The 14227-nt window shown below is 40.3% G+C and overlaps 1 protein-coding gene across 4 annotated transcripts; it reads left to right on the top strand.

The window, feature by feature from the left end:
• Positions 1–926: 926 nt before the first annotated feature.
• Positions 927–13867, top strand: lhx3 (LIM homeobox 3). Of its 4 annotated transcripts, none has more exons than XM_024380482.2 (6): positions 927–1304; positions 8212–8383; positions 8529–8731; positions 10190–10341; positions 11732–11903; positions 12306–13867. In XM_024380482.2, the coding sequence occupies exons 1-6, from the start codon at positions 1235–1237 to the stop codon at positions 12722–12724; spliced, it is 1188 nt and encodes a 395-aa protein (XP_024236250.1). In that variant the 5' UTR covers positions 927–1234; the 3' UTR covers positions 12725–13867. The 4 variants fall into 4 exon arrangements, with proteins under 4 accessions (XP_024236250.1, XP_024236249.1, XP_024236248.1 ...); XM_024380481.2 differs by lacking the exon at positions 927–1304 and adding an exon at positions 4329–4586 and having other exon boundaries at positions 8532–8731; XM_024380480.2 differs by lacking the exon at positions 927–1304 and adding an exon at positions 4329–4586.
• The last annotated feature ends 360 nt before the right edge of the window (positions 13868–14227 follow it).

Below are 14227 nucleotides of genomic sequence, written 5' to 3'. Positions count from 1 at the left end.
TTCAACAATGCTTCAGAAATGCTGTGGAACTCCTAAAAAAATGTATGTAGGCATGTACGCTATTACAATCAGATTCAAACGAAACGCCCTTGTCAAAAATCTGTTTGGAAATGTCAGAATTTGCTAACTAGTGTTGGAATACCATTGGCGTCCTCTTCGGGGCATAATAAGGAGAATAGATGCTGGTAGCTCGCCACAGATAGCATGGACAGTCTGAATAAAAACACAACGGCAAAATGGAACTAGCCAACCGTAATCATGTCCTCCCCCACGAATGATGCATGCTGGCTGACGCTTTACCACATTTCAGTTAATTACTATAGCTCCCGCCTTAAATGTTGTACATGCCGGATCTCTTTGGCAAGACGTATCATTCACCCAAGTTCCGTGCTGTCTGAGACTGAGATATCGCGTGTGACTAACGTACAAACAAACGGAAGGAGACAGTTCCACAGTCCCCTCCCGTTTTCATCGTGGGGGACAAACAATGACGCTCCATCCACTTGTCTTTGTTGGTCTATTCTTGGCCGAACAAAAGACGGGCACGAGAATAAAAACGCATGACAACAATGTCCGGACGAATCGCCCATTACGCTATTGTGTACGATGAAAGATGGACACGTGTACCTCTAAATGGATAAGGAGGGAAAGGAGGAGGAGGGGAGGGTTGAAGACAGTGGAGGGAAGGGAGAGGAGAGTTGAAGACAGTGGAGTGGAGGTGTGGGGGGGGTTACACGCAACACACGCCTCCGGCCTCGCGCAGATACAGAAACTCCCCTTTTCAGCACCGTGGACAGGGCATAGTCCTCCACGCGCCCACACCCGGAATCTCTACTCCAGCTGTTACTTTTGTTACGTTAAAAACGAACACCCGTCCCATCCTGAGGTCAGCTGACGCTGGTAATGGTCAGGCATTACCCCCCCCTCTCTATCTCCTCTGGACCAACACACGGACTCAAATAGCAAGTCGCTGCATTCTCAAAGTTTCCTTGCAGGGTGACCGACGCAGAGACCAGGTCGACAGGCGTACTTTAGCCTCTTACAAACACGTTATTTTTGTGATTCTCAAAGGATAAAGAAATAGGATCATGCGTTTTTATTTTTTCCTAATAATCACCTATCATTAGCCTAGACTCAGCAGGCGCGCATCTTGCTTTCATTTCCTCTGTATAGGCCTATCTCAACCTCCGATTGATTGTATGTTCATCTGAGCTGGAAAGCATCACTGCTCAGAATGTTGCTTGAACATCCTGGATCAAGTTGTCAAAATCCCGTGAATTTCTCCCGATACAGTGCAGGTCAAGGTAAGAAGCCGGCTTTCTTGTTTGTTTGTTTGGAGTCATTTGCACTTCTAATCGAGATTTTAAATTAACTTTATATGGAAATGTAGCCAGCCTACCATCGAGTCTATTTGACGCCGTTTAGTCCCCTGTAATCTGTTAATGGCTCATAATTAGCTATGAAATATCTAGCTATAGAGCAAATCAGCACAGCGGGGGCTCCGCCTGCAGCTCAAAGTTTTACCGACAGGATCCAACATGCATGAAATAGCCCATTGTATCTCACAGCACACCCTATCATCATCAGTTAGACTTCTGAAATATGAGTTTGACATATCACCATTATAAGCTGAACGAAGTTACAGTGAGCTGTGCTTTCCCTTTCGAGACGGGAGAAGTTGTGAAAAGAGAAACATTGATAGACACATCGAATGGAATGGATTTCATCATATTGGCGAATAGCACTTAAATGTGTGTCCAGTTTAACACAATTTAACAGGGTATTCATACTGTTTCGAGGTAGGACATTAAAGCTTTAATTTATGTTTCCCTGCGTGCGGGAGACGTTATGAATACGTAATGAGCTGCATTGTTGGAAATCATATGAACAGATGTTATGCGTGTGCTGTTATTTCACACCATCTCTCTTGTCTGTCACGCAAGTCACGAGACCACCAGAGCGCTTTTGCACCAACCACTTGTGTACGAAACAAGGCGACAGCTCGGCTGCACACAGGCCGCCCCCCGCCCTCCCTAGTCAACAGCCTGTGCAAAATGCTTAACAAGTGTCAGGTTCCCTTCGACAGGTGCGGCACCTGAGGTCCGTTACACACAAAAACGCTTGAAATGATAGGCCTATGCGTAAAAAGTTTGCAAACAGAAAATGTCTGTTTGAAAAGGCCTGGCATAACTTTGCTTATTTGAACACACTGTAAACCATGTAGACCAGTAGGCATGTGGTTTGTGAATTATTCCATTACATCTAGGCCTAAAGGCTATTCATTATGTGAGGAGTTATTAATATAGCCTTCTCATCCCAGGCACAAATTATTGTTCGAAAATGTGCAGCATGTTTGTAGCAATAGTAGTCTTTCTTCATTTTTCTAAATTATGAATCTAATAAAGTATATCCATGCCACAAAATATATTGTGTTGCCTTACATATCGGGGAAACGAATAAGGCTTGTAAGCTATTCCATGGCCAAATCAAAAACCAATAGATTAGCAATGGTTTTAGAAATAAAAGCAATAACGATCTCTTTACTAAACCACTAGCCCATGTCCGCCTCTTTCTCACGGATCACTTTTCTGTTTTGTTGATCATAGAGCATTTCTCATCTTACCCCATTACTGTCTCCTCGCCCCTCAAAAGGGAGCGATCAATAGGACATAAAAATATAGCTGAAATGTAAAAGGGAGCACTGAAGCATCCCACACCTTTCACCAAAATGTATTTCATATACTCAGAAAATACTGGCAAATGGGGCATTGATTTTAGATTCATCAGGGGTCCACATAGCCATGGCACTACTCGTGATTTCCCAAGGCGCCCTTTTGCGCCTGAGATCAGTGTCGATAAAATTCATCGTGGTGTTGCTTCGATCAACATGTTATTGAACGGCCAATCTCTCCCCTAAGTAAACAGTTGTCTTTGTGAAGTCAGCATAGGCTATAGTTCTACAATATGGTGTGTGTGTGTGTGTGTGTGTGTGTGTGTGTGTGTGTGTGTGTGTGTGTGTGTGTGTGTGTGTGTGTGTGTGTGTGTGTGTGTGTGTGTGTGTGTGCGTGTGCGCGCGCGTCAATCGCACGCCAGGTTTATATGTTCTCGTTACGTGACGGAAATTGTAGATTTGGTTTTATTACGAATGTAGTGTTATCTACCGTGACCCGGTAGAAGAACACAGCGACAAGTTAAGGAGATGTTCTCTTTCGCTATTGAGTTAATAAGATACCATGAGTGCTATGGCTGATATAATATGTGAAACATCAAAAATATCAAATATAGAATAGTGCATGTAATTAAATCATACCTGTCAAATATAACAGTAACGTTTGTAAAGGAATATTTGTCATCTGATCCAGATGTTTCAAAAGAAATGTGTTAATTTCATCAAGCTATTTATTATTAAATGGGGATCCTATTATGATCCTATGTAGGCTAATGGTTCTTGTGACATATGCCTCCTAGTATTTTTTTGTAAATAGGGGTCAACTCACGTCGTTCTATTATTGTGCATTTTCGAAAAGGTAAAAAAACGAATTAAACATATTTAAAACTATACTATACTGTAATAAGTACCTAGGCCTATGTTATGGTGGAATGTTTTACAAATATTAGAGTTGCATTCTGCCTTGTAAACTGCACATCAACCACAGAAATCCAACAATCAAGGCCAGAATAAATTGTACAATAGCTACCGAAATAAATTTATATACAGGCCTATTTGAATCTTCGATAACAGGCCATGTGTTGCGTATCCATAACATAAACTGTCCATTACCGGCAAATATGTCACTTTATTTAACTTAACTTGAACTTATATAACTTACTGAATTTTCGAACTCAACCGTTTCAGCACTTCATAAAAAAAAATATGTGCCAGGTTCCATTTTCGTTTGCGTTTGATTATTTGTGTAGCTTTGGCTATATTATGGCCGTGATTCGATTTGAAATAGGCCTACACACTGTTTTAGAGAAACGTGAATGCAAAGTTCCATTTAAAACAACTTAGGCGACTTTTCGTGCTGTGAAAATATATTTTCATAAGATCATGCAAAATATGTTAGTGTAAATGAACCAGCTAAAGGTCAAATAGGAGCTTCTTGCAATAAAATGACATTTAATAGCATAGCCTATGCATCAACTAAACACACATGGCCGAAACCATAGTCAAATGTTATCTTGTTCCATTTTTCCTCCCTCCGAAGAGCACTTGGTACCCGCACGGTTTCCAAGTTTCTGATCGTTGATGATAATCTATCTCCCTGCTTTAACAGGCCAGTCGCTAGGGTAACCACGCGTCGTAATCCTGCGCAGTGCACATCACACTGGGATACAGCAAACTCAAGCGTATGCAGTCACACCGTGCGTGGAATTGTGGTATTCTTCCCTTGATATACTGCATAATATGGCGTTGTGAGTGATAGGTGCGCAGCTAGAACACAGAAATACAGTCGTTTTTCGTTATCGTGTGAGGAGAACATGAGCAATGGATGGACATAATGAACAGAACTCTCCAAATGGAGCACCGAATAACACGGAGATACTGTTTGCCTTGCTGGCCCAGAGCGAGGAATTACGTAAAGGTATACAACAGCGCAACGCATGATTCAATTTGTGTTTTAATCTAATTTGATATTGGTTACGCACATTACAATGGTCAGATATTTAATCAGTACTTTGTTGTCGCTGTTTATACTTGTCAGAATAAGGGATGTTGTTTTATTTCATTCCAACACCTCATGCTGTATGAAGAACACAATATAACTTTATTCGAATAGTCTCCTCTTTTGTATTTCTGAACATTTTTATAATGCAATGAAATGCTTCTATTTCCTACATGGATATGTTACAAATGAACGCTATTCTTGCATGCATAATTCGCTCATACACCATCCGTTTTAGACTAGTCAGTGGTTAGCCGAAACAGTGGACACTAACCTTTTCAGTTTTTTCCACTTTTCGCTCCTGTCCCTTGTATTACAATGGCTTATAGCTAAATCTGTATGGCGAAGGATTAAGGCTAAAGACGGCGAATCTACGAAATAACATATGTCTTATCTGTTTGCTCCAAAGCAACTTTTTACACTTTTATGCAGTTTTGATCTTGTCGCAATTTTTCCATTCATTGCATTCGAGGGTTAAGGATTTAGTAGACATTATTGTCTGAAGTGTAATAAGATAAGTGTGAATTCTTTATTTAGGATGGTGTGGATTGTAACAACTATATAACAACCTGCCCTAAATGGGACAAAAGTATTTGTTTTAACGAGGTTTCTATCAATATTACTGCATTTTCTAGGGATTGAATTGGCTTTCACGGGCGTATATCTATACTGGTAATATTTTTACAAGGTGATCAAATCGCTGGATTGTGGCGTGAGACTAGACCGTTGTATTCTAGTTTTACAGAACCTATTGAATTAATAATGAGTTTGATGCACCTGTTGGTGACGTGGCTCCCTCGCTGATGTGCGTTGCTTGCTCTTGGTCCCAGAAAACAATGTTCCATACATTTTTCATAAATTGCCACAAATTAACAATAGGAATGCGATTCCTTCGACGAATGAAACGTGGTTCGACTTGAATAAGTAAAAGTGCTAACATTTCAAGCCTCATTTAAGTTGCCAGTGATGCATCTCACTCGATACGTGTTTGTTGATAGTTAAATAATAACTTGCAATGAAAAGTTATTTGTTTGCTGAAAGATGGCCATTTTGTTTTCGTGTATTGTCTTGTCTTGATGAAGGCATGCTTAAAAGTTGGCAATGCGGGTATGTTTGAGTGGATTATTCCTAAAAGGTCAATGGCCTGCAAATTGTCACATTATGTCTATTGATGTTCAGTTAATTATATGAATTATAGCAAATCCTGAACTTGATGAAGACATTGGCTTACTATTATCTGTAAACTGTACGTCGGAACGATTGGGTATCAGAGGGATATTGTCAAATGTCATGTGTAAATTAGTCAAGATACAATTATGCAAATTTGGCCATATGGGCGGTCGGGTTCATCATCCCAACACCGAAACAATTTCTAGTAGCCTAATGTGCACGGTATCATCAGCATATCTACATTGTCAATAAACTCATGTTAACACACAACGTGTAACAATTAGTTATGTGACTGAAGCTACATTTGATGACATCGAAACACATTTCACCTCATCCACTCTAGTGTGCACTTTCAGCGTAATTTCATGCGTTATAGTGGGAAAGGCTTGGATGGTGTTTTGACCATTTGAATGCAGGAACATTGGCAACATATTCAATGTCCGAACCTTCGATCAAATGTTGCTGTGGTCTCGTTTACATGAATGAAACCCTCCTTGCCCACACTCCGAAGCGGGTTTGCTTCTGCATGATTTGGAAACCAGATGCAAAGTAAAACCTCAAACTGCGTTGATTGGGCGTCTGAGCTTGGACATGGGGATTGGCTGTGTCGATACAGAAGGCTTGTTTTTTCTTCCCTTTTTATTATCACTAGTGATTATTAAATGGGAAACAATGGACCAGTGTTTTAAAGTGAGAGGGACCCATGCGCCTGTTGTACCCACTGGGCAAAGACGTAAATTCAACGTCTATTCCACTTTAGTGCAACGTACATTTTATTGAAATATGGTGGAAACAACGTTGATGCAACCAGTGTGTGCCCATTGGGTAACCTCAAACACGAGGATAGGATAACCCGTGCATGGTCGCAGGAACAAGAGAAGAGATACATACATACTGTATATGTTGAATCAGTAAGGGAAACGGGGAGAGAGGGAGAGGGAAAGGCTTAGAGAGAGAGTTTTTCGGTACCCACTGACGTTTATAGATGGTCTGGGGGACTTGGATAATTTGGTTACCATGCAAAGTAAGTGTTTTCATTAATGGCATGCGCTTTTTCGAGGAGTGATAGTAGAAGGGGGCTTTTTTATAGGCCTATGTCTTCTTCATTCATTCCGCAGATCAAACGTCATGGTTCCAGCATGATAACTCAATCAGCCAACAGTCAATATGTGTTGGCTGTGGTCTTTGTAATATTTTATGCTATTAGTTGGATTTTTGCAGTGTTCTTTTGTATTGCATCTGGCACCCACACTTGGAAAATGTTAACGGATGTTGCCAGGTTTCGATAATCATACAAAAAAACAGGCCTTTACTCGGATGTATGGGCTGTGAAAAAAAACGACGATGGTGATGATGACGACGACAATGATGATGATGATGGTGCTGACAAACGAATGAATGGCTGTAATTTATAGGCAGCAGTGTATTTACATCTGAGAATATTGAAATAATTATGCCCCTACATTTATTGATAGAGTCCACAACACCTTAGTCAACTTAATGGAAAACTTGTTTCATTCGCTCATTGTTGATAGTCCCAAAATGTTTTACTTGTCAGAAATCAAGTTTTCAAGGTATATAACTTTACAAATACAGAAATAGAGCCATGCAAACTGCATCATACTGCCTGTATTTCTGTATTTTGAAAGTGATATATCTTGAAAACTTGATTGCTGACAAGCAAAACATTTGGGGACTATATCAACCATGGACGAATGAAACAAATTACCAAATACCGTTTTTGTGTTGAATTTTCCATTAAATGCACTCTTCGAAATCTGCCTTTTGGGGATAGTTACAACTATACTTGTCATTCAACCAGATTTGTTTATTAGGCCTACAACTGTTTAATTGAATTATAGCAATTCTCAATTACATGGCAATCAATATACATCGATGAAAATAAAAATATACAATTTTCTAGATACTAGCTCAGTGACAAAATTGTCTCATATTTGCCCTGAAATAGACTGCCTTGGGGTTTTTCCATTCATTTCTATTTACTCATCACTTTCGATGCGAATTTATATGTCTGAGGTTTTAGTGGTATCAACTGAAAAACAAATGGCATAAATATGTGATTCATGTATAAATAATATACCTATTTATAATATGCAGAATATGAAGTATGATTTATCACAATTTTTTTGATAATGTGTATCGAATTAGTGTCCTTATTTAGTGTCCTTATTCATCCCAAATAAGCCTATTCTAAATCAAATGCATTAACAAATGTCTACATTTTACAATTGTATGAAATGCTATTTTGTGTCGTAAAACAATTTGATCACAGTATAATTTGTCTCGGTGCAACATGATTTCTTAAGCAGTGTTTCAATTCAAGATGGCTTCATGGTTATCCTGTCTTCTACAGAAATTCCTGTATGCGCTGGCTGTAATCAACACATCGTGGACCGCTTCATCCTCAAAGTGCTGGACCGCCATTGGCACAGCAAGTGCCTGAAATGCAGCGACTGCCAATCCCAACTAGCAGACAAGTGCTTCAGCCGGGGAGATAGCGTTTACTGCAAAGAAGACTTTTTTAAGTGAGTGCAAGAAATAGGCCGTCTCATGAAATACATATTATTTCATGAAGGACAAATTATTGAACATATTTTATAGAATCACAGGTTGTGAACGTGATTAAACTCTTGTCAATTTATTGATGATAACCTTCTTATTTCCAAAAAGGAGATTTGGGACCAAATGCGCCGCGTGTCAGCAAGGTATTCCTCCAACGCAGGTGGTGAGAAGGGCACAGGATTTCGTATACCACCTGCACTGCTTCGCGTGCATCGTGTGCAAGAGGCAGCTCGCGACAGGTGACGAGTACTACCTGATGGAGGACAGCAGGCTCGTGTGCAAGGCTGACTACGAGACCGCCAAACAGCGAGGTGAGAGATCACTGTATGGCGCAGTGATCTAAGGCACTGCATCTCAGTGCAAGAAGCGTCACTACAGTCCCTGGTACGAATTCAGGCTGTATCACATCCGGCCGTGATTGGTGACGCACAATTGGCCCAGCGTCGTCCAGGTTTGACCGGGGTAGGCCGTCATTGTAAATAATAATTTGTTCTTAACTGACTTGCCTAGTTAAATCAAGGTTAAATTAAAATTTTAAAAATACCTTATCACACCGATTTAGGGTCCCCAAGATCAGAGTTCCTAGATTATAACGCCTAATTACGCATGCATCCACAGTCGTTGATATTTCAGCGATATCCAAGAATGTGGAAATCCTACAAAGCCACACATCTTCATTTCATTCTGTCTACTAAACTACAACGTATAAAAAGGAGTATGCCTATAATATGTTATCAATCACCGCATCACCCAATACGTTACGTATTGTTTGGAGCTGTGAACTTGATCTCCAAGACTATGAGGTCACCCATAAACACTTGATCCATCTGCGCTAGTTGCGTCGTAGCCCGCGTCCCAATAGATAGCAATAGCCTATCTATAGATAGGCCTAAAGCCTGTCCAATTGCATTGAAGAGAGAAAACGTAGTTTATTTTATTTTATTAGCAGACCGACAGTGACTAAGAAGATTCAATTCAGCCTCATCTGCACAACATATTAGTTTTGTTTCAAGGGTGTTAAAAGCGCTGGTTACCATGTTATGCTAAAGTAACTCATAGGCTACCCTAAAGCCTCGGATTAAAATCACTTATTTTATGTAAATGCATATTTATTGCATGAAAAATGAATTACAATATATGTATAATGTATAAACAAAACGATATTCACGCAGGATATTTTCTTTGTGAATAGTTAATACATTACTCAAGTGTTATCTGCCCCATCTGTCGGAATTTACTGCCTGTATCTACTGCTGATTTACATATTGAGTTAACGTGAGTTTTCATAGACAAACACACGTTATTAGTTAATGAAAGGGCGCCATTACTTGGGCATTGGAGGATGGTCTCGCATTTTTTTTGTCTGTATACTATTTATTTGCTTATGAGTTAGCATATATTTGGGATCAATTACGCACATAATAACAAATCATCAAATGTACGAGTAATCCTACTCATTAATAGTTTAATTACAACCGCTAACTCGCAAAGGATGCTGAATAATATAATTAATATAACTCAATAATTTGTTTAATAAGCATTGCACTGTAAATTATATTTCCAGATATATATTTCTTTTTAGATACATTTTTTGGGCACGCAAAAAGCTATTTTTTAACAGGCTTACAATTTTCGGAGGATCTAACTGAATATCTATCAATATTTGGATACAACTTTGAATCGAATAGTAGACCTATGAGCATAAAGTATTGGGGTGCATTTTTGTTTACGTTACGGCTTACATTGTGTTTCTTGTATTTTCTTTTTAGAAGCTGACTCAACAGCGAAAAGGCCACGAACGACCATCACAGCGAAACAGCTCGAGACCCTGAAAAACGCTTACAACAACTCTCCCAAACCGGCCCGACACGTACGAGAACAGCTATCGTCAGAAACTGGCCTAGATATGCGGGTTGTTCAGGTAACTATCCATTCCCCTCCATTATAGACCATTTCATTAGCGTCCTTGTTGTATTATTATCTAAGGTCATGCATGGGTTTCCTTTTGAAATAGTGCTTGAAATGGCTTCCCAGGTACAGAAGAGTTGGGGTTTGATGGTTAGAATTTACAGTGAGATGGAGTAAAACATTTTTTTTAAAGTCTACACACTTGAAAGTCAGAATGGTAAGAGAGAGCTCGTTAACAACGCTGAGAGCCTCACATATTGTCCGTGAAAGAGCCCTACTGTGGATGACTATGGTCAATTAGTCATTCTGTATATATCGTTTTATTTGCAAGGACACTTAAAGTAGGCAGGAAGCCACTTATCCTTCATTATTCACTATTCACTGAAGGGGAAATGGGGGTGAAAAGGGTTCACTTTGGCTCCATATCATTAATGAATGTAGACCTTTCCTAAATCTGGGTTAGAAAGGAGAACAGTTTTACCTGTTTTAATCCAAGTATGCTCTGCATTGTGTAGCTGTAAACAAATATGTGCTTACATTGAATGGTTTGTCAATCAGAACTGTCTCTTTAAAAAAATATACAAATGTTTCCAATTTTATCACCAAATTTACAGCTACAATTTAGAACGTGGACAAAGTGAGATTTAAATCATTAACATCAACTCCAGGTATTAATTCCCAGTGAGAGGGTAACATGCATGGTAACTTGTCTGCTCTCAGGGTTAAGGACAACTTATAGCTGTCGTGAAGTTAATTAAGCACGTGATAAATCTTGTACAGGCCATGGTGGTCCCGAGATTAGTGTTCTGTCCCACTGTTTCAATCTCTCACTTGCGTTAAAGAAGACCTGGCCCAGTCCCCAGACAGTCCTTGAAAATGATTTTGTTTTCATTTTAATGTACCTGACCACTTAAAAGCATAGCAGGGGCACTGAAGAAAGAGTAGAGAAAAATGATGTCTGGAGTGGTTAGGAAAGCCATTTTGCATGTCCGACAATAGGCTATGAATGAAACATTCAGGTCAAAAGATAAAACATTTGATAATGTTGTAAAACGGACTACTTGTGTCCTCTGCAAATGTAACAGTACATTATAGATTTCTCATTAGAAGAAATCAGTTTCACTTTACTCATAATTCCACCGTGCTTCTACACCTGCATTGCTTGCTGTTTGGGGTTTTAGGCTGGGTTTCTGTACAGCACTTTGAGATATCAGCTGATGTATGAAGGGCTATATAAATACATTTGATTTGATTTGATTGTAGAAAAAGGCTTCTACTTAGAAAAATAGGATATTTATTGGAGGAGCTGCCTTCAACAGGAAATTCCCAACTCTCCAATTGTATACCTAAAATAAATAGAACAAAACATATGTACCTAACCATACAACACCTCTGTCCTCCAGGTCTGGTTTCAGAACAGGCGAGCAAAAGAGAAGAGGCTAAAGAAGGATGCAGGCAGACAGAGGTGGGGACAGTACTTCCGCAACATGAAGAGGTCGCGAGGTAGTTCCAAATCAGACAAGGACAGCATCCAGGAGGAGGGCATGGACAGCGACGCTGAGGTCTCCTTTACAGGTAGGATGAGAAAACAAACAGACAGACATATCTGAGATGATGTATTCACAATAACCAAATTAAAGGGAATGGGATACAAAGGGTGCCTTTAAGTTCCTGTTTGAGGAACTATGAGAGATGATAAAAAATGAGTTATTATCACAATTATAATACCAACTCTTTTTATATGATTTATTAGCCCATGAAGTGCATAGTGGAAATGGACATAGCACATTTGTAAATGACACATTTTGGTTTATACACACTCAAATGTGAATGAAACCCAAATAATTCCAACGAGGGAAAATCTTATAAATCAAATGTTATATGAATGACCAGAATGAAACTAATAATATCAGCACTATATTCCATAAGGCTTCTATAATGCCACACCCTGACCAAGTGTCCTCCCTTTTGTTCCAGACGAGCCACCCATGTCGGAGCTCAGTCACTCCAATGGCATCTACAGCGGCCTGAGCGAGTCGTCTCCAGCCATGGGGGGCAGCCACGGCCCCTTCCCCCTGGAGCATGGAGTCCTCCCCTCTCAGGACCAGTACCGTGACATCCGCTCCAGCAGCCCCTACGGCCTACCCCAGTCCCCAGGTTCGCTTCAGGCACTGCCCAGGCACCAGCCCCTCATCTCCAGCCTGGTCTACCCTGACTCCGGCCTGTCAATCATGACCCAAGGTGGGGCCCCGGGGCTAAACCCAGGCATGAGAGGAGTGTTGGGGGGCACTAACGGCCCTAGCTCAGATCTGTCCACTGGCAGCAGTGGGGGCTACCCAGACTTCCCAGCGAGTCCAGCTTCCTGGTTGGATGAAGTGGACCACGGACAGTTTTGATGAGCTGGGTTGATTGGTCAACGTTGTCTAAGGACTCAAATATGTTTTTTCTGTGTCTTCTCCTGCGGGTGTCAAAAACTGGAAAGAGACAGTCACGCAAGACCTGTGAAATAGAGAGACCGGGTCAGACAGTTGCTGTCTTTCACCCTCCTTGGATCACTCTCTCTCTGTCAATGAACTGTCAATTAATATTTTTCATTTCTCCTGATCTGAGTGAACTGAAAGGAAGGATTGGGCCTCAAAAAATATGAATGGTAGCACTTGGAACTCACACACCATTCCTTAAAGATAACAAGACTGAGAAGAATGGAGTGCTGGCCTGTTCTGAATGATCATTTAGCTACTGACGAAGTGTTGATATGTTGCTCAAATATCGTCAAGAGTAGGGTCTGAAAGGAAAGCAATCGCACTTCTACAATCTGAACTTGTAATGGTCAGACAGACATACTCCCTCTCTCAGCCTGAAGTCTTCACAGCACTCATCAAACAGCCCTCCACCATTGAACTATGTGTACAGCGACTTTCCACCATCAGGCTTTTGATCCCTATGGTGTCATCAATATTACACCAGAGGAAGCTCACAGATACACACCATTTCCAGCTGTGATATCGTTGTGACAACTTAGCAAATTCAGACTTTTGCCCAATTGGATTTTAATAGACTCCAATCCTTTCCACCTTATTCTTCTCTCTGTTAGAAAAAAAAGAAAAAAAAAGAAAGTGTACCGATGCAGGTTTTGGTTCAAGTCAGAGTTTTTATGTGTCTGGTTGTTGCCAAATGTCTGTGTATATTAAGGTTTATCATTGTGGAGAATTTATTTTTATACAACCCCTACGACAACATGAATACCACAGATATTAGGACTTTGTACATTGACGGCTAGGGATCTAGACAGGTTGTAGATGTCGCCTCCCACCGATAAGTAGAGGTCCAGTTACTTCTATGCATTTGTGTGTTCTCAGATGTATCTTGTTTGTTTCATTCTATTGAAATTACCTGGGCATGCTGAAACCCAGGCTGGTGTACGTGTTTGTTTATGTGGAAGATGTTTTATGTCTTATTTATTCTCTCTGATGATGATTATGATTAAGTGATACAGGTCTTTAATAAATTTGTCAGCTAAATCCAAACTGACCACTGACTCTTGTATCAGATCTTTATTATGTTGACTATAGACGTTGTCTTGGGTTCTCTTCTATTTATCAAGGCTCAGGCTAAAACCCAGATGCAGACACAGAAGGCAGATAGTACGAGTCTCAGGGTTAAAAACAGTACAAGGGGCAGGCAAAAGGTAAGTCAAGGCAGGCAAAGAGTCGTAATACAAATCAGAGTCAGGCAGGTGCAGGACGGCAGGCAGGATCAGGGTCAGGGCAGGCAGAAAGGTCAGAACTGGGAAGACTAGGAAAAACTAAAACCAGAGCACAGGAAATACGGGAACATGCTGGTAGGATTTGATGAACTAGCAACAGACAAACAGAAAAAACAGGTATAAATACACAGGA

Source organism: Oncorhynchus tshawytscha, linkage group LG20 (assembly GCF_018296145.1).
Source record: "Oncorhynchus tshawytscha isolate Ot180627B linkage group LG20, Otsh_v2.0, whole genome shotgun sequence".
NCBI lineage: Eukaryota > Metazoa > Chordata > Actinopteri > Salmoniformes > Salmonidae > Oncorhynchus > Oncorhynchus tshawytscha.
Note: the sequence above shows the minus strand (reverse complement) of the source record. Positions and strands in the feature narration are given on the sequence as shown.